This window comes from Abrus precatorius, unplaced genomic scaffold (genome assembly GCF_003935025.1).
Source record: "Abrus precatorius isolate BTA unplaced genomic scaffold, Abrus_2018 Scaffold2, whole genome shotgun sequence".
NCBI lineage: Eukaryota > Viridiplantae > Streptophyta > Magnoliopsida > Fabales > Fabaceae > Abrus > Abrus precatorius.
This window is the reverse complement of record NW_020874362.1, coordinates 10566004-10593959: the sequence shown is the minus strand read 5'-3', so window position 1 is coordinate 10593959 and position 27956 is coordinate 10566004. Positions and strand designations below refer to the sequence as shown.

Sequence of the window (27956 nt, the reverse complement as noted above, 5' to 3'; positions counted from 1 at the left end):
TACATTAAAAAATAAATTTATATGTCAAACTTATCAGTTAAATAAACATTAAAAGATATTACTTTATCTTCTTAACCTAATTTATTTATCCAATTGACACGTGTAATATTTAAAGAAAAAGATTAAATAATGAAATTATTGTTGCAATGATGAGACAATCAGTGTAGTTTTCTCACAAAAAATTGCCATTGAACTTTTATGGACGTAAACTTGTACCTCATCCCATCCCATCCCATTGATCACCAGCACAGCTTCTTGGCCATACAATTTCTCTCTCTCTCTCTCTCCCCCACATAGACACACACACACACAGGTCCCACAAAAATGTAGATGTTCTATGCTTTGAACTCGTTTCCCCTCTCCCTCTCCCTTCTTTCAATGGCTACCACAACGCACACTTTACCCTTTTCACTTCTCAAACTTAAACCACCCTCTCTCTCCCACCCCCGCGCGCTCTTTCCTAATTCAACTGTCAATGCTCTCCCAAAACGCCCCGTTTCGCACAACTCAGCGACACCCACCCGCTTCCTTCCCAATCTCTCACGCACTCGCACTCACCATGGAAACCGTAGAAGCAGACTCGTGTCAACAAAATCATCCGAAGCGGAAACCGGAAGCACTTCCACGACGCTGAGCCAAACCGTGACTCTCTCTCTCTCTCTCTAACATTCCACGTGTCACTCATTCGATGACTGTTGCGTTTTTCTTTTCAGGTGTTTGGGGCATTCCATTTGGTTGTGTCTTTGGGGCTTATTGTGGCAGCGGATAAGTTTCTGAAGAAAGCGTTTGTAGATGCTGCGATTAAATTCCCGAGCGCGTTGTTTGGGATGTTCTGTATATTCTCGGTTTTGATGATTCTTGACTCCACCGTGCCATCTGCGGCTACGGCGTTGATGAGCTTCTTCGAGCCGGCTTTTATGTTCATACAGAGATGGCTCCCTTTGTTCTATGTTCCCTCTTTGGTTGTGTTGCCCCTTTCTGTTAAAGATATTCCCGCTGCTTCTGGCATCAAAATTGGCCTTATTTTAGGTTTGTTGCTGCATCTCTGAACTCTCACCGTTGACATCTCAAGTTAACTCCCAAATTAGTTTTGAACTCTAATTCTCTAGTTGCTATATCACAAAATGTGATTATTTTAGTCTTTATGGTGGAAGTAAAAATAAAGGAGAAAGGGACGACAGTGAAATCACCTCTTCTAAAGTTTGGGACTAAATAAGAGTTTTAAAATTTGACTAATATTTATAAGGCTTAATTAAGTGTTCGGTTGTACAAAAGTTGTATAATTTGGATTTAGTCTTTGTAAAATCTCTACTTTTTCGCAAACTATTATTTTGAGTTCATCTGGCAATCGTGGTTCAACCGAAAACTAATACTTGGTGGTATCTCAACAGACTATGTCAGATAGAGGGACTAGAGACAACTAGAGACAATAATTTGTAGAAAAGTAAGGACTATACCTTAACAAAATATTCTATAGGAACTAAGCCTAAATTGTACAATTTTTTAAAGAAGCAAAAACTTAATAAAGTCTATTTATAATTTCATGGATTAATTTGAGAATTTACTATTTGCAATTCTTTTGTTGTTTATGTAGTTTTGTTTTGTTGATTTATTAATTGCTGGTTTGGTTAAGTTGCTCCGAGTCTGCATCTTTTATGGTGCCGGAAGCTAGGGCATCTTTTATTTGTTTGGTTTGGTTTTGGTTCAGTTAGCTATTTATTAATATTTGACTATGTAGCTCGTAGAAAATTAGATTGAGTAATTAATAAATTAGTCTCTGAAATAAAGAAAATTATATCTTAAAAGAAGAAAATGCAAAAAAAGGTTTTATTTTTATTTTTTTGGTAACTATACTGTAACTTATGTGTGATTTTGGTCTCCTTAATTTCAATTGCTCACATTTAGTCCCTCTAGTTTTTCAAATGTGCAATTTTGACCCCCCCCCCCCCAATTTTAATTGGTCACATTCATTTAGTTTCTCTAGTTTTTAGAATGTGCAATTTTTCTCTCGTTTTAATTTCTCATATTTAGTCCCTCTAATTTTTCAAATGTCCAAATTAAGTCCTTCTTTAAGACTTTTATATATTGTACATTTTATTTTGTATTTTTATTTAAATATTTTGTATATTTTTTCTCTATTTATTTGTATAAATCAATACAATGTTATACTTTCATTATATTTTTATTAATTATTGGATAAAATTTTGGGATAGAGGATTAGAGAGACTAAATTTAAACGTGATCAATTCAAACTAGCGAGACTAAAATCACACATTTAAAAAACTATAAGGCTTAAATATGAGCAAATAAGACTAGGGGAACCAAAATCTTGCATTTAATAAACTAGGGGGATCAAAATCACACATATGTTAAAGTATAAGGACCAAAAGTGCAATTAAGCCAAAAAAGACTCACACAAGAAAGGAGATAGAACTGAGTTTTATTTTGTCTTTAACTTTTCACTGACTTGGAAAAATAGCTACATTTAGACAATTGTCGGTTATGTTTGGTCCAATATAATCTTCATACATACGTGTTGAGAACTTTGAGTGCGACTCTTGAAAAGATTATCATAAATACCTTTCTGAAGCATAGATTCTTCAGACGGTCTTTTGATTGGTTGGTCCAATATACAATCTTCATATGGTTCAACTGATTGTTAGGACCAGGGAAGAAGAACAAATGATTGACACTAATAGGAAATCTAAAGTATGGAAAGTATATGTTAGGAGGAAAGGAAGGAAAGAGTCAACGGTTAGTTAGTTGTTATTTGTTAATACCTTTTAAATAAAGTTAGAAGGGATAGGAGGGGGTTATGTTTTTGGTTTTGTAGAGAAATACTGAGAGGAAATACTGTTCAGTGTTTAGGGAGCTGTTAGTTCTGGGGGATCCTTGAATCCCTATTCTTTTCAAGGCATTAATAAAGATTGTCAGAATTATTCAGTCTTTTGTTCATCTTTTTCTGATTTTAAAAGCTTTGACCCTGACAATTGGTCTGACCTGCCGGATTCAATTACTCCCATGCCAACAAGAATGAACGAGAGGGTGGATGTTCTTGAATCTAGGATTCAAAACATCGAGGTATCGCAGAAAACGTTGTCTGAATTAATAAAGGAGATGAACGTCACGCAGCAAGAATTGTTGAAAGAAATTCACAAGATAAGTACTGCTGAGGGGACGGAAGATCAATCGTATATGGAGTCGCGGGGCGAAAGGGATGTAAGTTTGAATGACGATAATGCCAAGGAAGGAAACATTGACGCAGAGTTTCGATCTTCTGCTAAGAAGGTGGAACTACCTGCCTTCAATGGAGTTGACCTTGTTGGATGGATATGTAGAGCAGAGACTTACTTTGAAGTGCACGGTACCAGTGAGGCCGTGAAAGTAAAGTTGGCCAAGATTTGTATGGAGGAGACCACAATTCATTGGTTCAATTTATGGCATGAGGAGGAGGAACCAACTTGGTACAATCTAAAACAGGCCTTGATTGTTAGGTTTGGGAGTGATCGTTTGGATAATCCTTTTGAGGAATTGAAATTACTAAAGCAAGAAGGTTCTGTGGAAGAGTTTATTGAAGCGTTTGAAGCTCTAGCCTCTCAGGTTCCAAGGCTGCCTGAGACTCAATATCTTGGGTATTTTGTTGGAGGGTTGAAAGACGAAATCAGATTGCGGGTACGTACTCTGGATCCACCAACTAGGCGTCATGCTATACGTTTGGCGAGAGGTATTGAAGCTGAGATGGCCAAAGATGGTGAGTCATCTTTTATACGGAACAAAAATTACAGAGGGGGAACGCTGACTTTCGGATATCCAAGAAGAAGCTTTTCTATCTCTGTTCAGCAAGATCTTGGGCGTTCAGGGGGTCACTCAGGTATCCAGGGATTTAAGAATCCTACCATAGGTCCCTATTCGGGTCCTTTAGCAACGGCGCACTCTGGGGTGGTAAGAGGTGACGGTGGCAATCGTAGCAGGGGCGTGAAGCATCTTCCCCATGAGTTGATGATGGAGCGACGAAGGCTGGGTTTATGCTTTAAGTGTGGAGAAAGATACGGACCAAGGCATCAGTGTAAAGATCGGTCTCTGCGCTTGACAATTTTGGCAGAAGATGAGGAAGACAAGGAAGACGACGGGTCTGGATCAGCTGGCCCAGCGGCGCGCCAGGTAGGGGGAGATGGATTTGAGGAAGAGGGAAGGGAGATAGAGTGTCGAGGAATGGGCTTGCTGGGCCTCGCGGGTGGAAGTCCAAATGGGGCAAAAACAATGAAATTAAATGGGCTGTTAATGGGAGTCCCTGTAGTGCTCTTGGTGGACAGCGGAGCAAGTGAAAATTTTGTGGCTCCTCAAGTGGTCCTTTCTTTGGGCTTAAAAGTGAATGAGGAGCCCAAATTCAGGGTGAGGCTGGGAGATGGACACTTAATACATTCTAGAGGATTCTGTTCACAGATTCCTTTACAGCTGGATGGCAATGAAATGACTTTAGATGCGCACGTATTGGATCTTGGGGGATTAGATGTTATCTTAGGGATGACATGGCTTAAGACCTTGGGAACCGTGACAGTGGATTGGAGAGATATGTCGATGCAGTTTTTGTGGAAGGAATAAATGGTTGAACTTAAAGGAGTGGGCTCCGGGGAAAGTGGAAAACAGAGAAAAATGAAGGATGGTCAGGCTCCTCTCTATAGTTTGGTTGGTAGTACGACGCCGTTGATGGATGGGATGTCGTGGTCCAAATTAGATCAAGAAGAAAGGGGAGTTGCTGCAGACTTGTTAGCTGAACAACATCATGATCTACAGCAAATTTTAGAGGATCATAAGAACGTTTTCAAAAAGTTGAATGGTCTTCCCCCAAGGATATCAACAGAGCATATAATCACCTTGAAAGAGGGAGCAGAACCAGTCAATGTCAGGCCTTACAAATATCCTCACCATCACAAAAACGAGATTGAAAGGCAAGTCCAAGAATTGTTGAAGCAAGGGGTGATTCGTTACAGTTCCAGCCCTTTTTCTAGCCCAGTCATTCTGGTTAAAAAGAAAGATAACACATGGAGAATGTGTGTGGATTACAGAGCTTTAAATTCCATCACCATTTCCGACAAGTTCCCTATTCCTATAGTTGTAGAACTGTTAGATGAATTATTCGGATCTAATTTCTTCTCTAAATTAGATTTACAATCCGGTTAATCACCAAATTCGTATGAAAGAAGAGGACATATTGAAGACTGCGTTCAGAACTCATGAGGGGCACTATGAATACCGGGTTATGTCTTTTGGATTAATGAACGCTCCTACTTTTCAGTCTACAATGAACATGATTTTTCGCCCATATTTGCGAAAATTTGTGCTTATATTCTTTGACGACATCCTAGTATATAGTAAGGATTGGGCTTCACATATATGGCATCTGGACCGTGTCTTGCAAGTGTTAGAAGAGCATCAATTCGTGGCCAACCAAGGAAAGCGTAGTTTCGGAAGAAGGCAGATTGAATACTTAGGACATATTATTTCTTCTGATGGGGTACATGTGGATCGAAGCAAGGTGGAGAGTGTTCTAGAGTGGCCCATTCCTAAAAATGTAAAAGGAGTACGAGGATTTTTAGGCTTGACTGGGTATTACCGAAGATTCATAGGTGGGTATGGGAAGATTGCTAAACCTCTAACTGAGTTGACTAAGAAAGATGGGTTTAAGTGGGGGCCTGATGCAGAAAAGGCATTTAATTTGTTAAAAGAAGCTTTGGTGACAGCCCCAGTTTTATCTCTTTCTAATTTTGAGGAAAGTTATGAAATTGAATGCCTCTGGCAGCGGAATCGGTGCAGTTCTTATGCAACAGGGTAAGCCAATTGCTTATTTCAGCAAGGCCTTGTCTGAAGGACATTTGGCTAAATCAATTTATGAAAAGGAGTTGATGGCTATGGTTCTTGCCATCCTACATTGGAGGCATTACCTATTGGGGAAAAAGTTCTTTGTTTATACAGACCAACGTAGTTTAAAACACTTGTTGCAGCAGAGAGTAATTTCAGCAGATCAACAGTGTTGGGTGTCCAAACTATTGGGATTTCAATTTGAGGTAATTTACAAACCTGGTCCAACTAATAAGGCAGCTGATGCCTTATCTCAAAAAGGGGATGCAAAAAATTTAGCAACTTTATCAACCGCAATCTATTTCCCTCAATGGCAACAGTCTTCTGTAATACAAAAAGAAGTTATGCAGGATTCCATTTTACAAGAAATCATCCAACATTTGATTCAAGACCCAAGCTCCAAACCTAGTTATGTCCTCAGGGGGAGCATCCTGTTTTACTATGGCAGATTGGTGCTTTCTACTACCTCTTCTATGATCCCTCAGTTATTACATGAGTTTCATTCTTCCCTTGTAGGTGGGCATTCAGGTTTGCTCAGAACTTATAAACGTTTAGTAGGGAATGTGTATTGGATTGGAATGAAAAAGAAGGTCAAAGAGTTTGTTAAGGCTTTTGATATTTGCCAAAGACACAAGTATGAAGCAATTTCTCCTGTTGGAATTCTGCAACCCTTGCCCATACCTTCTTTAATTTGGGATGAAATATCCATGGATTTTATTGTGGCACTGCCAAAGTCCAGGGGGTTTGATGCTTTAATGGTGGTGGTGGATAGACTAACCAAATACGCACATTTTATTCCTTTGAAACATCCCTATACAGCTAAGAGGATAGCAGAAATTTTTGCTCGGGAGATTGTTCGTTTACATGGCCTCCCTTCTTCTATCCTTAGTGACAGAGATCCAATATTTATAAGTCACTTTTGGCAAGAATTATTTGCTCTCCAAGGTACTAAGCTACAGCTAAGCACGGCTTATCACCCTCAATCCGATGGGCAAATAGAAGTTGTTAACCGCTGTGTGGAAACTTATCTGCGCTGTTTCGCTTTGGATCAACCTAAGAATTGGTCCTTATGGGTTCCATGGGCGGAATTATGGTACAACACAACTTATCATTCATCTCTTGGAACAACCCCCTTCGAGACAGTTTATGGTCGCAGTCCTCCCTCAATTCCTAAAGTCGTTGAAGGAGAAATTTGAGTTGAAGCAGTTGGAAGGGAACTAAAAGATAGGGACGAGGCCCTTAAACAGCTTAAGGGTCACTTACAAAGGGCTCAGGAGCAGATGAAAAAGTATGCAGATCGACATCGACGGCCACTAGAATTCGCTGAGGGAGATTGGGTGTTTCTCAAGTTACGACCCCACAAACAACAGTCTCTCGCAGATCGTATTCATCAAAAGCTACCCCCTCGATTTTTTGGTCCTTATCAGGTTTTGCAAAAGGTTGGAAGTGTTGCTTATAAATTACAGTTGCCCATAACTTCTAAGATCCATCCTACTTTTCATGTCTCTCAACTTAAAAGGGCTATTGGGCAATATGATTCTTCTACTGAGCTTCCTAACGACTTAACATCCGACGAATTGGCAGAACCTGCAGCAGTGTTATCTAGTCGCATAATTTCAGCAGAGGGAAAGACAGTTAAACAGTTTTTAGTTCATTGGAAGGGTCTCCCTGTTGATGAAGCCACTTGGGAGGATGAATTTGCCCTACAACATCAATTTCCTCATTTGTGCCTTGAGGACAAGGCTGGTACTTTGGGAGGAGGTAGTGTTAGGACCAGGGAAGAAGAACAAATGATTGACACTAATAGGAAATCTAAAGTATGGAAAGTATATGTTAGGAGGAAAGGAAGGAAGGAGTCAACGGTTAGTTAGTTAGTTGTTATTTGTTAATACCTTTTAAATAAAGTTAGAAGGGATAGGAGGGGATTATGTTTTTGGTTTTGTAGAGAAATACTGAGAGGAAATACTGTTCAGTGTTCAGGGAGCTGTTAGCTCTAGGGGAATCCTTGAATCCCTATTCTTTTCAAGGCATTAATAAAGATTGTCAGAATTATTCAGTCTTTTGTTCATCTTTTTCTGATTTTAAAAGCTTTGACTCTAACACTGATGGTCTTGGGAAAAACATGGTCTTCTGAAGTGCAGTGCCTGAAAAAAGACTGTTTTTCCTTATTCTTAGTATCGTCTAATGCTTCATCATGACTTCATATATGTTTTAGTGTTATGCTGTCATCAAAACAATGAGAATTAGTAATTTCAGATTTTCTTGGTTCTAACAATATCTATCTCTAAATATAATTTTTTTTTCAGTCAAATTAGTTCCTATATTAGAGACTTCAGGGATGGATTTGATCGTTAGAACACAGTCAAGGACTTCTGTGATTGATGAAATGCACATTTAGGACCTTGGGTGCAATATTCATAATTTAGGATTAATATAATTAACACTGTATTTTTTAGGGACTGATTTGATTATTTTGTTCATAATTACTAAATAATCTCAATATCCTTTTCAAAAAAGTTGTATAATGTTTTATATTCTCAAATGACAAATTTGCTTGTCTACACCTTTTTCTTTCCAAAATATGCGTCTCTTGTATGATGGGCCTGTGTTAGTTCACTTTTTATGTCTGATTGCTAATGTTTGTAATGTTGATCAGTTGGAGGATGGCTGGCTACACTCTGTGTTGCTGGTTTCACAGCCATAGCGGTAAGAAAAGCTGTGAATACAGAAATGGTAGATGCTGAGCCTATGGGAAAGCCAGCTCCATTTTCTCCCATTGAAGTGTGGACGTGGAGTGCTGTTCTCCTTATATCATTTGTGGTTGCATTATATTACCCAACAGCATTGGGGACAAGTGCTAGAACATGTCTTCCATTTTTGCTTGCAGCCACAGTGTTAGGCTACATGGTTGGCTCTGGGTAAATATTTTCCTTTTCACTTGTGTATATACACTTTGACAGTTTATTTTTCCTATTAGTGTGGGAGTTTTTAATGAGAACAGAAAAAGAATATTCTTATATCACATGCTAGTTCTAATAAAATTTTATTACAGATAATTAAATTTGCAATTTTTATCTTTGCTAGAACTTCATTCATTCTTGCTACTTTTTGGTTTCCAGGTTTCCGTCAAATGTGAAGAAGGTCTTCCATCCAATAATTTGCTGTGCATTATCAGCAGACCTGACGGCATTAGCTTTTGGATATCTTTCCAAGTCAGGGCTTGAATCTGTTCTAGGTATTATTAGAAAATAACTATTTAATTACCATATCATGTAAATTGTTCTGAAATTAGTTGCTAACTTCAGCCAGGGAAAGAAACTTGAGTTCAAAATTACCAGTTCAAAAGTTATTCTGACTTTAGAATCATAGGTACTATATGATTTATGACAAGCATTTGATGTCTGCTGGTAAGTTGAGAACAAGTAGTGAACTGTTTACTGTTCCAATCAGGTTTGTAAAACTTTTTACTACGATAATGAGGTATCCAAATGACTTTCTGCATGGTTAAGGTAATCTTCAGCTAAGCTCAACTGACTTGGTTTGATGTATAGCCTGATGATTATAATACTGTAAAGTTGTATCATTAAAGGGCTTTTTCTGTTTTATGTAACAAGAGAGTGTGAGGGAAATATATCAAAAGATACTATGTATGTGATGACATAAATCTGTTGTAAGTTGTAACTTACATAAGTTTTTACTTATTATGTATGAATATGAAGGAGCCTATAAACATTTGATTTTATATTAAGGTCCATTTTACGATGTCATGTTATTGGAGCACTTGAATCACTATAGTCAACATGATATGTTCAATAGAGCCATTGGAAATAATTGTTAGCGCAAATAGAATTATATAGATAAAAGCTAGAACCCTAGGACGATATCTGCGACAATCTTGTCCTAGCATGGGTAGTAAAAGAAAAACTTATTATGATTAGCCTTTCCAATTAAGGGGGAGATGGTGAGATCATTTACTGTAAATTTGTTCTTCAATATGCCTTGTTCTAAATCAACACCAGGTGGCATACTTGGGCTGATTCATTTAAAATCTTTGCTCCTCTCCCAAAATTTCATGAACTTACCATAAACTTGTATTAATCTGAGTGGCACCCTTGATGCACTACAAGTGTTGTGTTGGCTTTAATATGTACTCTGTTGATACTACTGGGGAAGTTCTTACTTGGAGGGAGTTATTCTCTAAAACCCTCCTGATTACATACTTTAAGAGAATTTTTTTTTATAAAAAGAAATCTCATTTATTTCTTCCCCAAGCTAATTTTTGCTTTGGCTATTTACTCTTATAGTAGAGATTTCCTTCCTCATTCATCTCCTATAGATTGTCCTTCCTTTCTTAATTAATTTACATGGCTTAATGGACGATTATTTGGAAGTTGAAAACTTATCCATTTGTATGGGAAGCAATTTTCCTACCTTTAAGACTTTGGTTGTGGCTTACAATTCTAATACTATGAATTTTCCTAAGCATTTCTTTAAGAACATGTATCAACTAAGCATAATGTCAGGTTCTTCTTGGAGGAAAACCTACCATTAATTCCTTGAATTTTGATGCCACATTATTTTCTTCATTTCCTTGGAATTTTCTATTTTAAGAATGACAGAACTTAACCTAATCAATAATCACCTTTTGGTATTCAATTAGGTTTATCTGGCAATGACTCATGCAGTAAAAAACTTTTAATTTAACGGCTTCTCACTATTGTTAAATTAATAATTTCTAAGTTACAAAGGTTCAAAATGCAAGATATGAAGAGGCTTTGTACAACATGCTTAGCCTAAGTCATAATAGTTTAAATTCTAGTTTGTGCAATAATTTTAAAGAAAATAGTCCCTGCTAAATGCTACTAAGTTATGCATGCCCCTTATGGATTTATGCACTTAATAGTACATAAGAAGCTTCCATTTTCCTATCTTGCACCCACATGTAATATATTCCACCATGACACAAATCATGTTCATTGTGCTTCTCAGATGCAGCTGAAACCTGAAATCATTAACAAACAAGATGAGTTTTTCAATTCAACAAGGAATGATTTTGGTTCAAGAATAATTAGGAATTGTAATTGTTCAGCTGTAGTAGCATGGAAAGTACACATGGCATTTGATTTCAAATCTATTTTTCTTTAGCTCTGTCATAGCACAATATGGTTCTGCTCTCTGGTTCCCTCTGCCTGTGCATTTCTTTTATTAATTCCATTTATAATGCTTGTTTCTGTTGATTCTTCTTTCTACATTCATAGGGTATTACCTTACAAAGGCATCGTCAAATCCTGGAGCTGGTGACATTTTAATGGGATTTTTGGGATCTGTTATTCTCTCATTTTCCTTCTCTATGTTTAAGCAAAGAAAGGTAACCACCTAAATTTCCCAGTAAATAAATCTCCTACTGCTGTAAGAAAAGCAGATGAATACAGTATGCTCTCATTACTCAATTGCTTTTGATATTTTACAATGTTAGACAATTTGCAGTAATACTTATATCTGGGCAATGTTTGATATGTATTTAGTGAGTAATTAATGATATGCACTAGTAGCTCTGTAAGTGATGCATACTGGTTCTTCACGCCAATGTTTTTCTTCCAACCATTAAGCCTCACCAGCCTCCTCAAAATTAAAAGTGTGAATTGATGACAATAACTTTATTTTGAAACAGCAGTAGCATTTATAAAACTTGAGTACACGCACATAATAACAATATTGCATTATCCTTGGTCATGATGCTAGGCCACCATGGTTGGGCTAAGAATGATGAATGATGCAGGAGGTTATAGGTATCTTTGTGCTGCAAATTGTACCAAAAGGTTGCCTTGATGTTATCTCTATTCTCGTTTTCTTCTGGATAGGAAATTCAACTTTGTTATGCTAATGAGTCGAGTCAAGTCAAACAGGGTATTTGAAGCTTAAGTTTGGCTTATGATAAAATAGGAATGCTCAAGCTTGGCTCATTTATTTAAACAAGCCAAATTTAAAGCTTGAGCTTAGCTTGATTAAAAATTTTGTAGCTCACATGACTCATTAACTTGTTTGTAATTTGTTTATTTCTTTTACAAATTTGATTTTTTTTTTAATGCTAAAAAGTAAAGTAAAATAGTAATAAAATATAATTTTATTTCCATGAAGATGACTTAAAGTTAAAAATAAAAGCTTTTATTATAAAAATGATATATATTTTTGAAAAAAAAAAAAGGTAGATCTCGTTTAAAATACAACTCTTGAAAATAAAAATTAGGTAAATAATATATATATAAAAGATGATAACAATGAAAAATATAAATTTCAAGTAAATATAATAAATGAAATTATAATTATCTACAAGTATGCATATATATATATGAACTATTAATGTCAAGCTTGCAAAGCTTGAGCTTGAATCATTTAAAGAATCAAGATTAGCTTTTAATTTGAGCTTGTTTGTTTAACTTTTAATGAGTCAAGCTCAAATAGTATATGAGTAGCTCAACTCATCTACACCCTAAAAGCATATTTTTTTATCCATTACTTTTTTTTATAAGTTCTGCTAATGGAATAGTCATTAGCCTATTTTGTGTTTGATTTTCCTTGAATGTATATGACTTCGAACTCGAACAGCCTAGAGCTGTGAATATATCTATTCCTTGTACACATCTAATGTTCCAGTTGCCAATCTTTAGCAATAATATGTGCCCAAATGCAAAACACGCTTTACAATTTTTTTTTTTCGCTTCCCATAATCAATAGCTAGACCATTATATCATTAACTATTCATTCTTCATCTATCATATCCAGCTTGTGAAAAGACATGCAGCTGAGATTTTCACTTCTGTCATCATCTCAACAGTATTCTCACTGTACTCAACTGCCCTTGTTGGACGGCTTGTTCAATTAGAACCATCTTTAACCGTGTCCATTCTACCCAGATGCATCACAGTGGCATTGGCCCTCAGCATTGTGTCTTTGTTTGACGGTAAATATTATGCCCGTATTGTAACCATTATCCCCATAATCTTGTCTGTGAAGGAATTTGATCGGAGTTAATGGAGAAAATCTGGGATCATGCAGTCTTAATCTGTTTAAACGTTAAAGAGTACACCCACACACAGAAAGGGATGCTGTAACATAAATTGCATTCGTTTGTACTTCAGTTCTATCTTCTAAAATTTCTTTTCTGTCTGCAGGTGCCAATTCTTCTCTCACAGCAGCTGTGGTTGTATTAACTGGTCTGGTTGGAGCAAATTTTGTGCAAGCAACTCTTGATAAACTAAGATTTCGTGATCCAATTGCTCGAGGAATAGCAACTGCTTCTAGGTATATTCTATGATCCAATTTCACCGCATTCCACGCTTCCTTTACTAGCTTAAGTTAATGGTCACTAACAAATTTTGTCCCCAAATTATGTACTCTGATGGACAAGTAGAAACGGTATTAATAGGGAATCATACAAGTATCAAGCTATTTTCTTCATGCATGCATGCATAGTTATTTACTTGTTCTTGACTCGATACTTTTTACAGTGCCCACGGGCTTGGAACAGCAGCTTTGTCTGCCAAGGAACCTGAGGCTCTCCCATTTTGTGCCATTGCTTATGCGCTGAATGGTATATTTGGATCTATACTTTGCTCGATTCCAGCTGTCAGACAAAGCTTGCTTGCAATTGTTGGATGAAATTGTCATTATTCTCACGACCTGCTGCTATTTTTATTTCGTTAGATTGCCGTAGCTGCTTATATGATGGCTGCACAAATGTATAGAGCAATATTATGAACCGTAAATATTGTAGCCCCATTTTGTCAATTGTGTATAGAAAGAAATAATCCATTCATTTATGATTTATTCATATTCTATGACAGCAAATATCGTTGTAGTACTTTAAATGTGCTTGCAGGAGAGTTCTTACCTCTACAAATGTGAAAATTTCTCAATAAATGGGGTGTGTACTATGAATGTACACGACTTCAAAATTAAAATTTTGAATTTATTATGACATTTTAAATCACAATACACGCTATATTGTTTTTTTTTTAATAATTAAAGTTTTTTGGCACATTGCTGAAAAGAAAACAAAATGGCAAAACACAATTGCTTGTACCTTCAACAAAACAATCGCTTCTGTTGAATCAGATATTGAAGATCCAGCTATTCTTTCTAAAGATCTTTTACATGGAATTAGAAGGCCAACGATTAGTTAAGATAAAGATAAGAAATCAAGCATTATGAGGCATGATTAATAATAATTATAACAAATAATGATTCTACTATCATACTTATTTTAACCGCTTGATAAAGAGCATTCTATATCCAAGTTGTAATAATCAAAACTTAATTTTGAGAAAGTTGCACTTAACCTATAAATAAGAATTATTATAAATTTATTAATCAAATCAATTTAAATGAAATTTGAGCATTTTCTCTTTTATGATAGATGATCTTTTATTCTTGAATACAAATTTGTCTAATAGTATTGATCTTACTCGTAAATTGTAATTAGAGTCATACTTTTATTGATAGCTTCAGTTCTACTAGTATGTCCTTGTAAGGTCAAGTTTCTTAGCTCTACTTCCTGTGTTTCAAACTACTTTTTCAATTCTTATCTCATCATGTATTATTTATTTTATTGCTCTTTTATCTAAAACAAAATAAATAAAAAAATAGTTTGGGTTATCTTCATTGCTTTTGAGTCTTATTCATGTCAAAATAAAACAAACAGAAAAAAAAGATTAAAAAAAATTGAAAAAAAAATTCTAAAAGAAAATTTGAGCAGCAATATGATTGAGCTTTCAAAATTTTACAATATTCCTTCTTGCGAGATTTGCAAATTTTCCATTCTCAATTTTTGTTATTTGATTTCCTTATTTTTCCATAAAAAAAAAAAAAAATCATGTTAGTTAGAATTGTGACTATTTACTTGCTACTTAAATTTTAAGGTAAAGTTGAATTGTAAAAGGTAACATACTAACAATAATAAGTTGAAACATGAATATTTAAAATATAGATTAAGTATAAACATATGAGCTTGTGAGAAGTGACATTTATTTGTTACCAACATATTATTATAGCACTTAATCATCAGCTGCGATGAAGAAGGTGAAGAGCTTGATCTCAAATTATTTGTTATGTTCAAAAATAATTTAAGATTCTAAATACGAATAACATACAAAAATCATATAAGTCTAGAACCCTCCTAAGTCAAACAATGACGAAGAGTTAAGAAAAAAAGTATTCAAATGCAAGAAATAATGAGAGAAGATGAATGAATAAAAAATGCAATACATTATTTTCAATATCAAGAATGTTACTAAACTAATATAAACTATTTATTTAACAATATATAAATTATACGATTAATCTATTTATCTTTATCTTTGTATCTAATTGAACACAAGACGTGAAATGTATCACTTTTATAAAGTTTAATTTTATTTTCTTGATACACAAGTATATATTTTTAAAAAAATATCTCATATTTATTTTATTAAGCATGGTTATACATTTTGTATTTTAACTTTATCACGAAGCTTTATAGATATTACTCTTGTTATATAAGAGGCAAATTCCATATATATTATTCATATATTTTCCTCATGATTTATTATAGATCTAATCTCTAACTTTATGATTACTTTGTTATATGTGATGTTTGATGAGATTGAAACATAAAACTCACCATGTCAAAATTTTAGTGACCTCACGTAAAAGAACCACATGTACTACTATTGCCTTTAAAACCATTTATCATACTTATATAACAATTCATACAATATTTTCATGATATAACAATCTAACATATCATTACTCCTAATATATATTTGTGTGGAAACTTGATATCTCACATCCATAACATGTGAGACCTAACCACCAATTCACTTACACATTAATCTAAACATATTACATAATAATAATAATAATAATAATAATAATAATAATAATTGTTTATTATTATTATTATTATTGACTAGGGATATTTTAAGAAAGAGAAATACATGCATCATCTTTAACACGCTTCTAAATATTGGCTAAAATTTATTAAAAACTAAATAAAATTATGAGAGAAACATGATTTTAGTATAGTGACATTAATTTAAAGTGAGACTCACATGATTATTATAATTTTTAATAAATTTTAATAAATAATTATGAGTATGTTAATAACATTCTTCTTTTAAAAATACTATTAAGTAAAGTCTTATAATTAAGTCATTTATTTGATACCGTACAAAGTTATATTTATTATTTAGAAGACATAATTATATTCTTATAAAAATAACTTAATTTTAAATACTTTGTTTTTTAAAATAATATGTCATACACTAAAAAACATATAGTCATAACATACAATCATAACGCGTATATATACTAACACATATCTTATTAATGTATAAACAAAAGGATAATTATTTTGCTAAATAATTAAGAGTATAAATTTAAGTGACGTGAAAGTGAGTAAAGTAGAAAAGGCTGGAGATATATTTATTATAATGCATGCTCTGAATTAGTAAGTTTAAAACTCATGTGTAGGCTCCACATTTATGAAAATACAGAAGCTGATCGAACTTGAAATATTTAGCTCATATACATGAATTTTATTCATTGAATAAACACTTTCAAGTATTTTTAAATTTATTAATTTATTATGAGATAAAAGGCATAAAAGAATATTTAAGTATAAAAGTTATATAATAATAATCTTTATGGAAACATTATAATGTATTAAATACACCCTTTTATATAAAATTGACATGTTTTAAACTTTAATTATTAGTTCTCTTTAATGTATAACTAATTACACACAATAAGAATTTATATATAATAAATTTTTATTAAAAATAAATAATAATATTAAATATCACAACTATTAATTTAAAAAATATTATTTATTAATAGTTCATTACGTATCTTTATATATGCAAGTTATAAAAATCGCAAGATTATCCATTTATACATATTTATCCAACATTTTTGAATAGAGTAATTGTGAAGGATGAATGTTTCCTTGAAAAGAGAAGAACAGTGATTAATAATAATAATATACGAGAGGATGAGGTTAACAGAAGGGATAAAGGGGAGAAGGAAATAGCATATCTGTGGTGAGATGAAAAGGGGTGGTGGAAAAGGAAGAGGCATGAGGATCCAACACGTGTTAGAATAGTGTTGTGAATGGGTCGAGGAGGCACTTTATGGGGACGTTGCATGAGATGGAAACGCAAGAAGGAGGAGGCCATAAACATTTGTGAGCTGTTCCTTCCTTCTTCAACGCCTCAACAGCTATCCCTACCACCGTATTATAGGACCACCTCTTGCTTCTCCTTGTTCATATTTTTCATTTTCATTTTTCTTTTCCATTTTTAAAATTCTCTAAGTCTTCAATTACCATCTCTTTCTGGCTCCTTCAATTCTATTCCAGGTTTGAATCACTCTTCTTTTATTGCTTTTTTGTGTTTGTTCTTATATTAATTGTGTTTTAGAAATGCTTTTTTGACTCATGCATACGGTTTCAATTCATTTTCTTTTCCTATGCATGCATCGTATGTGGTTTGCTATGATCTTGTTTAAAATACAACTCTTGAGATGACCAAATCATGCATTTTTCTCTTTTCTTGTTTTCTTAAGGATTATTTGGGAGTTTTAAACGCAGGAGAAGACAATTTTCTGATTTTAAATTGAGAAGATTATATATTATTTATGATAATAAATATGTCATTAATATATTAAATTATATACTTATTTAAACAGAAAGTTATTCTCCCTTTTCTTTTCCTTGGAATCTTTCTTCCCAGACAATCCTATTTCTGTTTCATTTTCTTCATTTTACTAACATAATGAATATTTCGTTTAAACGATATATTCATTATCTAATGTTTCAATTGCACACAAAAATGAAGTCAATGCAACCATCAAAAATAAAAGGAAAAAAGCGGTTAACACAACAAATGTGCAGTTTTACAAATGTGCAACCTCATTGTGCCGAACAGTGATTTATTTGACAGTACCCATCAACAACACCTTTAGCATTAATTAATGAGGAGAATAACACAAGAAATAACTTGATTTGATGGATTTATGTAAAAACAATTTTGATTCATAAATGCTTAACAGTAGTATTATTTATTTGATACATCTCGTCCCGTGTTGGTATATTATAATTTATCACTTTTCTCTAGAATGGATTAGCTGCAGTTTCATTTTTGTTTGAATAAAAAAGAAACTCTTCTTCTCCTCTCTTCATTCTCCCTTCTCATCTCCTTCTTTTAGCCTTCTTTTCTTTCTCATTCGTTTAAATAAAAATGAACTGCAGGCTGCCAAATTGTAGAGGATTCGATCTAAAAGATATCTAATAAAGATTTTTCTGAATGCATGAAATTTTCCTTCACAAAAAATATATTTAATTATCTATTTAAAAACCTTGAGGCAATCGTATTTAAAAGTTTCATCACAATTAGATTTTAAACAAGTTTGGACAAAAAAAATATTTTATATATAACTAAATTTAAGAACTACGACCACGTACTAATGTTGGTATCCAACACCACATTTATCTCAATTTTTTTTTTATTTTAAATTTATGTGGTGGAAATGGGTGACGCACAAATGGTGGCCCAACAGGTGTTTGAATATGATTTTGCTTCCCTTGGGGGACCAGTTTATGGGGACGTTGCACGAGTTAGAAACACAAGATGGAGGAGGCCATAAATTGTTGAGTTGTTCTTTCCTCCTTCTCAATTTCAACGTATTATAGCATCACCTTTAATCCTCCTCACTGTTCCTCCTTCTACTCATAACACGTTGCCTTTTTTTTCTCTCTTTTCGGAGTTGTCCAATACTTCGTCAGGTTTCAATCACTTTTATTTTATTGCCTTCTTGTTCTTCTCATAACACCAACATAATCTTCGTCCACATGTATATGTGGTTTCATTTCATTTTCTCCCTCCATTTAATTTTAGTATAACTTTAACATTATGTTGTTGTGATGAATTTTTTTTAATAATTCCAATGAATTGGTATCAACTTTCAATAATATTGTTTGCCAAGGCTGATATTTTAATATTTTCTTCTTCTTTACTTGGTGCACCATCAAATTATTTTTTTTATTCATTATTTTAGGTTGAAAGGTTGTTTGGTGGTTATCAAATCAATGGTAAAAAGAGACACTTGGTGGTTTCAATAGAATAATAAAGTCTTGCAAATATCTGAGAAAAAGATGAGTGAAACAAGAACAAAAAATGAAAATGTTGAATCAATTGTTTTTGAAGCGTATTAGGACTTTCAAAAGGTTGTTATTTATAATATGTTAGGTTCATGTAGACATGATACACAGCTTTTGGGGCAGCACTTCTGAGTTTTCTCAATTTCTATTTGGGTTTTCTTCACTTTACAAATGTGATGACTATAATTTTGGTGCTGTTAGAACGATATGTTCATAATCTAATTTTTCAATTGGGTAACACACATGTTAAAATGAAGTTAATATATACAAGAGAATTACAGCCTAGTCATTCTTACGATTTCGCACAAACGTTTATAAACGTCTTTATGCTGTGCTGAACAATCTCTTAGCATTTTATATGGGCGATTAACAAAAGAAGTACCTTGGTAGGATTATTTTACTTACTAAACCAAAGTGTAAATAAGAAAATATTTCTGTAGATACTCAGTTACAAATATATGATAATTTCCTTCTCATAGCAATATTAATTTATCATTATACTTTAAGCAATGCTATGCGATTTCCATATAAAAGTTTGCTTTTAAAATTAGATGATTGTCAAGAATTGGTTGAACGAAAGATTTAAAAGAGGATTGGAATATGACACAACCGAACAATGCTTGTAGCTAGCATGACCCAACATGTGTTTGAACATCATTTTCTTCTCCTTGAGGCGATAGTTTATGGGGACTTTGCATGTTTAGGAAACACAAGAAAGGAGAGGCTATAAACAATATTATGAGTTGTTTGTTCAAAACCTCTATCATCACCTTAACAACATCAATTAATCCCTTCCACCATATTATTGTAGGACCATCATTTTTCTCTCTTGTTGCTCCTACTTGTATTCATTCTTTTTCTCTTCTCTCTGAGTTTTCCATTACAATTTCTTACTGAGTTAATCTATTCTAGTCCATGTTTGATTTACTTTTATTTTGTTGGATTCTAATTGTTCTTTTCGTGCTGCTCTATATTTTTTAGTATATTCGATGTGTATGGTTTCATATCATTTTCTCTCGTCATGGGTATATCTTTTCATCTAGAACATTTTGCATTTTAATATTGGTTTTCGTTTGCTGATTTGAGGTGTAGTTTTAAAAATTTCTTCCAATAATTTGGAGATTTTTTTCTTTTTCTTTTTTACTTAACTCGATGGACAACGAAGTAATTTTCTTATGTTTTGTTTTGTGGGTGAATGGCGTGATAGTAATCAAATCAACGTTAAAACAGATTAAAATAAGGGCATTCCAGTTTTCATAAAGTCTTGCTAATATTTGAGAGAAAAAAAACTAAGATACACAAAAAGTGAAAGTTTTGTATAACAATATATATATATATATATAACTTTATTATATCCGATTTATGTAAATACGTGTCAGTTTGCATTTGAGGTTGTATTTTGAAATGTTCTTTTTTTTATTTGTTTTTTCATTTTTTCTATATTCTTATTATTTCAGTGCTTTATACACGAAATAGTCATTATGTGATTATCTAGGCAACACACATTAAATTAAAGAAAATTACAGCCAAGGCCAGCTTTATGCATACCAACTTTTGTTGTGTCAAACAATAATCTAATTTCCCTTTCTGTCTATTACTTTTCCATTCCTCGTCAATCCTTTTATTTTTTTTCTATTATTTATTGCATTTTGTAGAAACTATAGGCCTTATTTAGCCACCGGCTTGGCTTATGGAGCCAGTGAACTAAAGATAACGATTAGTTCAATGACATCCACATGTAGATATCAGTCCTATTTTTGCCTTGAAAGCAATGAATCAGCAAATTTGCTTTTGCATTTGGAATACCAAATTTTCAAACTCAATTGAACCATGAATTGAATAAACAGTATCTGTTGTAAATATTTTCATGACATAGTTTTACTTGTCTGTGTTCTAATCACTTGAAATTCATTTAGGTGGCACACCAATTGCTACAGTCTGACCCTGTGAGAAATATTGAAGAGGGGCCACTTTGAAAATCCTCAATGGAGCCATTTCCAGAATCCCCTATGGTAATTAATTACTCAATCAATAAACTCACCAAATAATCAATCATTCTAACTGGGTATGAGCGGAATCTGATATTAGTGACAAGAAAACAATCACAATAGAAACTAATACTAATTAAACTTCAATTGTTTCCTCTCAGGGAAGAATCGATTCTCAAGGAGATGCTGATTCTCCTAAGCCTTCTAAGAATGTTATTGACACAGCTGTACCTTTTGAATCTGTCAAAGATGCTGTGTCCAAGTTTGGAGGAAGAATTGATTGGAAATCTCGTAGAACCCAGAGTTTGGAGGTATATACATTGTTTCAACTACTGTATTTTACCTCTATCTTTTCTATATGGTTTAGCAGTATTTGCATCTTTGCAAAAGTACCTTGTGTAAAGAAAAATGAAAAGCTACTACCCTTAAAACCTTATAGATAAACGTGCATTTACAATTGAAGGGGATGTGGTTGCAAAGTGGAGTAACAAATTTTCATCTACATCACTTGTTTCCCTTTGCTTTAGGGCATGCATAACCCACTATTTTTAATTTAAACTTTTGTGGATGAACAGAGAAGCAAGCTTTCAGGGGAAGATTTTGAAAGAACACAAACTGCTGAGGAACTGGAAAACACTAGGAAGCTTATAGAAATACTGAAAATGAACTTAGACAGGGTAGAACAAGATGAGCTTGGGGTAAAAGAAGAGGCAGAACGTGTGATTCTAAGAATTGAAGAGATGGAGCTGGACATTGTAAATGAAGCTAGTATTGAAGCCAAGGTACAGCTTGAGGCTGAAAAAGCCATGCACACTGCCGCGGTTTCTGAGCTGGAATTCGTTAAGAAAGAACTGGAATCACTGCAGAAGGAGTATGCTTCTATGGTAAGTGGAAGGGATATGGCAATCAATAACGCAGAAGAGGCTGTTGCAGCATCCAAACAGATTGAAAAGGCAGTGGAAGATTTGAGCGCTGAGTTAATTGTAACAAAGGAGGCATTGGACGCTTCGCGAACCGCGCAATTGGAAGCAGAAGCACAGACATCAGGAGTTGTTGATCAAGAGTCTCACAATTTGAAGCTGGAACTTGAGCAAGCTGAAGAGGAGCTCCAAAGACTAAATGAGCAAGTTTTGTCAGCCAGGGTTCTTAAATCTAAATTGGAAGCATCTTCTTCTTTACTCCATGATTTGAAAGCTGAATTAGCATCATATATGGAATCAAAACTGAAGGAGGAAAGTTATGAAGAAAGAAAAAAGGAACTTGAGGAAATAAAGGTGAACATAGAGAAAGCAACTGCTGAAGTTAACAGCTTGAGGGAGGCTTCTGTGTCCCTAAAATCAGATCTAGAAGAGGAGAAGTTAGTTCTGACCACCCTCAAGCAAAATGAGGAAATGGCTTCAGTTGCTGTTGTAAATCTCCAAGCTGAACTGGAGAAGGCAAGGGCTGCAGCCGTTTTTCTTCAGATGAAAGAGGAGGAAGCGCGCGAGATGATGATCGAGTTGCCAAAGAAACTGCAGAAAGCAGCACAAGAGGCTGATGAGGCCAAATCACTTGCTCAGGCTTCTCAGGCAGAGTTGCTTAAAGCACAAGAAGAGGTTGAACAAGCCAAGGCCAGATCGGTTACTTTGGAATGTAGTTTATTGGCAGCACAGAAGGAGATAGAAGCAGCCAAGGCTTCTGAGATGCTGGCCAGAGATGCAATCACAGCATTGGAGAAGAGTGAATACTCAGCTAAGAACAAGAATGGCAATGATTCTTCCTCAATGGTGACACTCACATTAGATGAATATCATGAGCTCAGTAAGAGAGCCTATAAGGCAGAGGAGCAAGCCAGTGCAAGGATTGAAGCTGCTAATTCTCAGATTAAGATTGCAAGAGAGTCAGAGTTCAGAAGCTTGGAGAAGTTAGAAGAACTGAATGAAGAGTTGTCTGTGAGAAGGGAATCTCTTAAGATTGCAACAGAGAATGTTGAGAAGGCCAGTGAAGGAAAGTTTGCTGTTGAAGAGGAATTAAGAACATGGATGGCTGGACAAGAGCAGCAAAAGATGGCTTGTGAATTGAATGACCAGACTACTGCTCCTACTGAGCCTGTACATGATGATTCATTGAGCTCAAAAGGAATAGTTCCTTCTAATAACACTGAAACTGAACCTCCCTCAGAAACAAAGACCAAAAAGAAGAAGAAGAAGTCTTTGTTCCCTTCAAAGGTTGTAATGTTCTTTGCAAAGAAAAAAACCCACCCAACCAAGTAAATATCAACTCATGATAATGCCATAAGCCTTAACAAATCTTACCTCTGAACAGGTTGTGTATTGGATGCCAATTGTCAGAATTTGTATTAAGTTCTTTGATTGCAAGAAGCAAATTAAATAAGACCATTTATTCACCATAAGGTGTATCTGCTTTATTCTAATACAAAATTACCATATTAAACGAAAAGGGCACAATAATATACTTTAGGACGCATCTACTATAGTAATATATTTGCTAAATCTTTGAGTTTACACTTCTCCTTCACTCATTCTCAAAATTGCAATACCTTTCGATCTTCGTTCCGGTTCTAGTAAAACCAAAATATAAATTTCTATACAATCAAAATAAAATAACAATATATATTGTAAAAAAAAAAAACCAAAATCAAAATTAAAATTACAATAAAAATATTTTTACAAGAAAAAACGACTTAAGAGAAATATTCAATATTATAGAATTGTCAATTTTTCAATTTTCTAAATTTCATGTATCATATTGTAAAATTTACAACTCATTCAATACAACTCTAAAAATCATGAAATCAATAGGGTTATTTTTCTTTAAGTAACTTCATACAAAATTATAAAAAATATTAGAAATAAAAAAAAAACACAATTTCTCCTATTAGCCATAGAATCATTTTCTAATATTAGATTAGTAGAAAAATCAGTATTAATTAGCTACAGATCCAAAATTTATCAAATCAGTGAAGCTATTTTATTTGGAATGTTTATGTTTATAGAAATATACAAGAATAATTCAAATATTCATAAAATGCTAAAAAATAAATAAATCATGATTTAGCTATGCTATGCATGGAACGCCATTTTCTTACCACAATTTAATTTAATGAAAATTTCACAACTGATTTATTATAATTCTAAATTTTGCGAAACTAGTGGGTAATTACTCCTAAGACAGTATTATATTTAAGAATAATGTTTTTGAAATTTATTTTAAAAAAATACATATAATTTACAAAATTTACAGTTCAGTCCTCAACCTTTATTATTTTGCAAAAAGCCTCTTTTTTGCAAGTTAGTTAAACTTATTCATATGACATGTCCTTCTTCAAATTTCTGGAGCAATTTCTAGACTTTAAACATTTCAAATTTAGTTAAGTGGTTCCAAATTCATGTAGTCCACATTTCATGCATAATTGAGGTTTATTTCAAAGTCAAAAGTCATTGTCTTACTTATTTATGGTCCAAATTTTCAAATTTAGTCAATGAATTTTTAATAATTTCAAGTGAGTCACAGTTCAGATGTTATAAAAATAGATCCAGGTCTCAATACCTCATTTGCATGATCACTTTTGATTTAAAGTTTGTTTTTGTAAAAAGCTCACTTAAAGTTTGCCAACAATTCAAGAAAAAATATCTTTTAATTTTAAATAATTCCATCAAGTTCTTATAATTATTAAAAACATGTTCCTTGGCTTAATATAGAATTTTTCGTGAATTTTAGAAAGTACTTAAGTGCAAAATAACATAAAAAAGATATTCATATACACACAAAATAGTAAACTATTTTAAAAGTCTGCCAAAACTTTTTTTACGTGCAATCAAAAAGATATAATAATCAAATATCAAAGCTAACATTGATAACACCATATTCATACCACACATATAATAAAAAAAAAAATTAAAACTCATATTACACTCTTAATGGAATATTTACAGTATACATAGTCACATAACACAGAAAACACTAAAACTTGTAGAAAACTTTAAGTCGTTATTTAAAATATTTCAAAGCATGAATTAACAAATAACCATCATTATAACGTAGATATAACACATATCAAGAAAGTTTATAATAAAAATTCCTTCAAATAATCCATTTACAATTCTTTAGAATTTTTCTAAAAAAAACACTTAATCTTGTTGTTTTTAGTTATTTTTTTAGTTTTTCTTTTTCAAATGACATTTTCATCATAAATTTAACCAAGGTTACACAATTTTATCTTTAAATAAGAAGAGTTAAGGGTTCCTCTTGACTCAAAATCTATTTAGCATGGAATTCCCTTAGGTTATAAATCAATACTCTCCCATGACTTGATTGTTGTGACAAGACTCTTGCAAATTTCTTTGTGAAATCATTCTCCACTCCTCAGTAGGTTCTATTTCCCTCCATTGAAAGCGTTCCACACTCCCTTTTGATCTCCAAGTCCATATGCTCCTAATCTTCAAGCAAGAAAATTGGTTGGTGCAAGGTTATGTTTAGATAGAGTTTATTGCTTTATTTGGGATTTTTAAGGTCGGTTGGTATATGAGTCAATTTTTGACTTTTTTGCCCTTTTGGGGTTAATTTGAAAAAAAAATACCAAATTAGGCATGCATGCAAATAAATTTCCTGTCTGGGGTTCGATGGCTACGTGGCAGTAGAGTCGTCTAGCACAAGGACAACACCAAAAAGGAAAAAACGTCCAGTTAACAGACGACACCAATCTTGGTGGGACACGTTCCAAATAAACGAAAAAAAATTGAAATTACTAAAAAGAAATCGACGGCTGAGAAAGAAGGAAGTCACGTGTAGAAATCCTACAGAATCGTCTGAGTTAGAGGCGACGTCAGTGTCGGTGGGGTCAGTGACGATTCAAAACAGTCGTCCAGGTCAGGGACGACTCTCCTTTCATTGGTCCACATAGCAGAGAATTTTGACCGTTTGGGCGCGAGCTTCTCTTCTTTCTTCTCTTTCTCCTTCATCTTCTCCGTTTTGCATTTTGTTGCAGAGGCTGTATCGTTGCCGGAAAAAAAAAAAAAACAGCATTTATTAGCATTTTGTTGGCTTCTGGTATTAAGGTTTTTGAGTGAATAATTATTAAAAGGTAATGAGACTAATATTTTGAATATATTTTGCTTTTTAAATATGAAATTGCATGTATGTAATATTGAATCTGTGGTGCAGATGAAATTGTGGGTGAATGCTTAGCTCCTGAGTGAGTGGTGCTGGTGAAGAAGAGGATTCCTTTAAATCCATATCAAAGTTGCAAAGGTGCACAAATTAATTTTAGTTTTTAAATATTTTATAAATTTATTTATTTATTCTGTAACAAATAATATTTTAGATAAATTGTATTAAAAATATATAATATATATGTTATTATTTATAATTAGTTGTTAAAAAATGTAATAAATAAAAATTATAGTAATTCATAATATGTATTAATTATTAAATTAAAAAATTCTATTTTAATAAGTTGATAAATTAAGAGGAAAGAATAATATATATAAATATATAGTTTAGAAAAAAATAAATAACATGATAATGAAAAATATATGTAGAATGCAGTGAAAAAATTAAATAATTAATGTAAATAATTAATTTTAATTATTTGATAGTAGATTAATATATAAAAAAAAAGTGAAATAAAAAATATTAGATATAATAAATACAATATTTTTATTAAGAAACAAAATAATTATTGAATAATTATAATAAATCAAGAAAATAATGATTTTATGAAAGTTAACATAACAAAAGTTTTATTTTAAATAAGAATGTAGTAATTAATTTGCTAAAAAATAATAATGTATTATTTTTTACAAATTTTATAATTTATCTAATTTAGTTGAAAGGATTTTATAAATAAGGTATAAAATTAGTTTTAAAATGCATTTTATTCTTCTTAAACAAATAATAATTTAGATAAATTGTATTAGAAATTATATAATATATGTGTTATTATTTATAATTAGTTTTTTAAAAATGTAATAAATAAAAATTATAATAATCCATAATATGTATTAATTTTAAAAAAATTCTATTTTAATTAATTGATAAATTAAGAGGAAAGAATATTATATATTACTAGATAACTTGTGAGAACTATTGTCAAAACTAGTATTCCTTTCAATCCAAGAAATAAAACATCTTTGAATGTTTTTTTTGCCAATCCTTAACATAAAAACTTTTACAAAATTTTAGAAACAATGTTTATATATATATATATATATATATATATATATATCCATCGAAATTGTTGAACCGTTTAAAATTTTCAATAATTAATATAATAATGAAGTTAAACTTTAAATAGGAGTAAACTTTAAGTATTGTGAGGGAACACTTTAATGAAATTAATAAAATAATGATTTTGTGGTTTAATATGAAGAATTACAGAAAAAAATTTAGGAAGATTAAAATTATGTATTTGTTTATATTTTATAATTATAAAATTTGATATATAAAGTGAACTTAGTGCATGAAAGTATGTTTTGTTTATAAATAAAAGTAAATTAAAAATTAAATGAAATAATTTTTGGAGTTAATTTGAAATTTTGAAATTGTTAGAGTTAAATAATTGTAATAAAACCCATGTACTAATAATAAATTATTGTATGATAAATTTAATAGAATTTTTAAATTATTAATTTTAACGTACATAATTTAAGTTTAAGTTGAAAAATTTAATTTCAGATGGCATCATTTTCGTTGCGGAGTAGGGTTTTAAATCCTGACCCGAAGGATGGTTCATTATTGAGGTATCAGTCTGTTCATGTATCGGAGCATATTTGGGATGGACGTGACCACCCAATTTTAAAGGTGAGAAGGAGTCATTTCATACCGGCTGGCATGGAAGGGGTTCTAATGGAGATACTTCCTCATCTTATCTTAATTGGATTTGCTGGGGTAGCTCAGTTGGCATGTTTTCCTAT

At 32.7% G+C, this 27956-nt stretch overlaps 2 protein-coding genes across 8 annotated transcripts; both read left to right on the top strand.

Moving 5' to 3' along the window:
• The first annotated feature begins 226 nt into the window (after nucleotides 1-226).
• On the top strand, nucleotides 227-13715 carry LOC113857974 (plastidal glycolate/glycerate translocator 1, chloroplastic-like). Of its 2 annotated transcripts, XM_027490338.1 has the most exons (9): nucleotides 298-642; nucleotides 714-1029; nucleotides 8516-8777; nucleotides 8979-9094; nucleotides 11118-11227; nucleotides 12643-12820; nucleotides 13032-13161; nucleotides 13368-13524; nucleotides 13580-13715. In XM_027490338.1, exons 1-8 carry the CDS (start codon nucleotides 331-333, stop codon nucleotides 13516-13518), a joined length of 1575 nt encoding a protein of 524 aa, XP_027346139.1. In that variant the 5' UTR covers nucleotides 298-330; the 3' UTR covers nucleotides 13519-13524; nucleotides 13580-13715. The 2 variants fall into 2 exon arrangements, with proteins under 2 accessions (XP_027346140.1, XP_027346139.1); XM_027490339.1 differs by having other exon boundaries at nucleotides 227-642; nucleotides 13368-13700.
• A 3187-nt stretch (nucleotides 13716-16902) lies between these two features.
• LOC113857657 (protein WEAK CHLOROPLAST MOVEMENT UNDER BLUE LIGHT 1-like) lies at nucleotides 16903-23476 on the top strand. Of its 6 annotated transcripts, none has more exons than XM_027489754.1 (4): nucleotides 16903-17254; nucleotides 20971-21066; nucleotides 21204-21353; nucleotides 21618-23476. In XM_027489754.1, exons 2-4 carry the CDS (start codon nucleotides 21040-21042, stop codon nucleotides 23292-23294), a joined length of 1854 nt encoding a protein of 617 aa, XP_027345555.1. In that variant the 5' UTR covers nucleotides 16903-17254; nucleotides 20971-21039; the 3' UTR covers nucleotides 23295-23476. The 6 variants fall into 6 exon arrangements, with proteins under 6 accessions (XP_027345555.1, XP_027345558.1, XP_027345559.1 ...); XM_027489758.1 differs by having other exon boundaries at nucleotides 17009-17254; nucleotides 21268-21353; nucleotides 21618-23466; XM_027489756.1 differs by lacking the exon at nucleotides 16903-17254 and adding an exon at nucleotides 18522-18577 and having other exon boundaries at nucleotides 21618-23466.
• Nucleotides 23477-27956: the final 4480 nt, after the last annotated feature.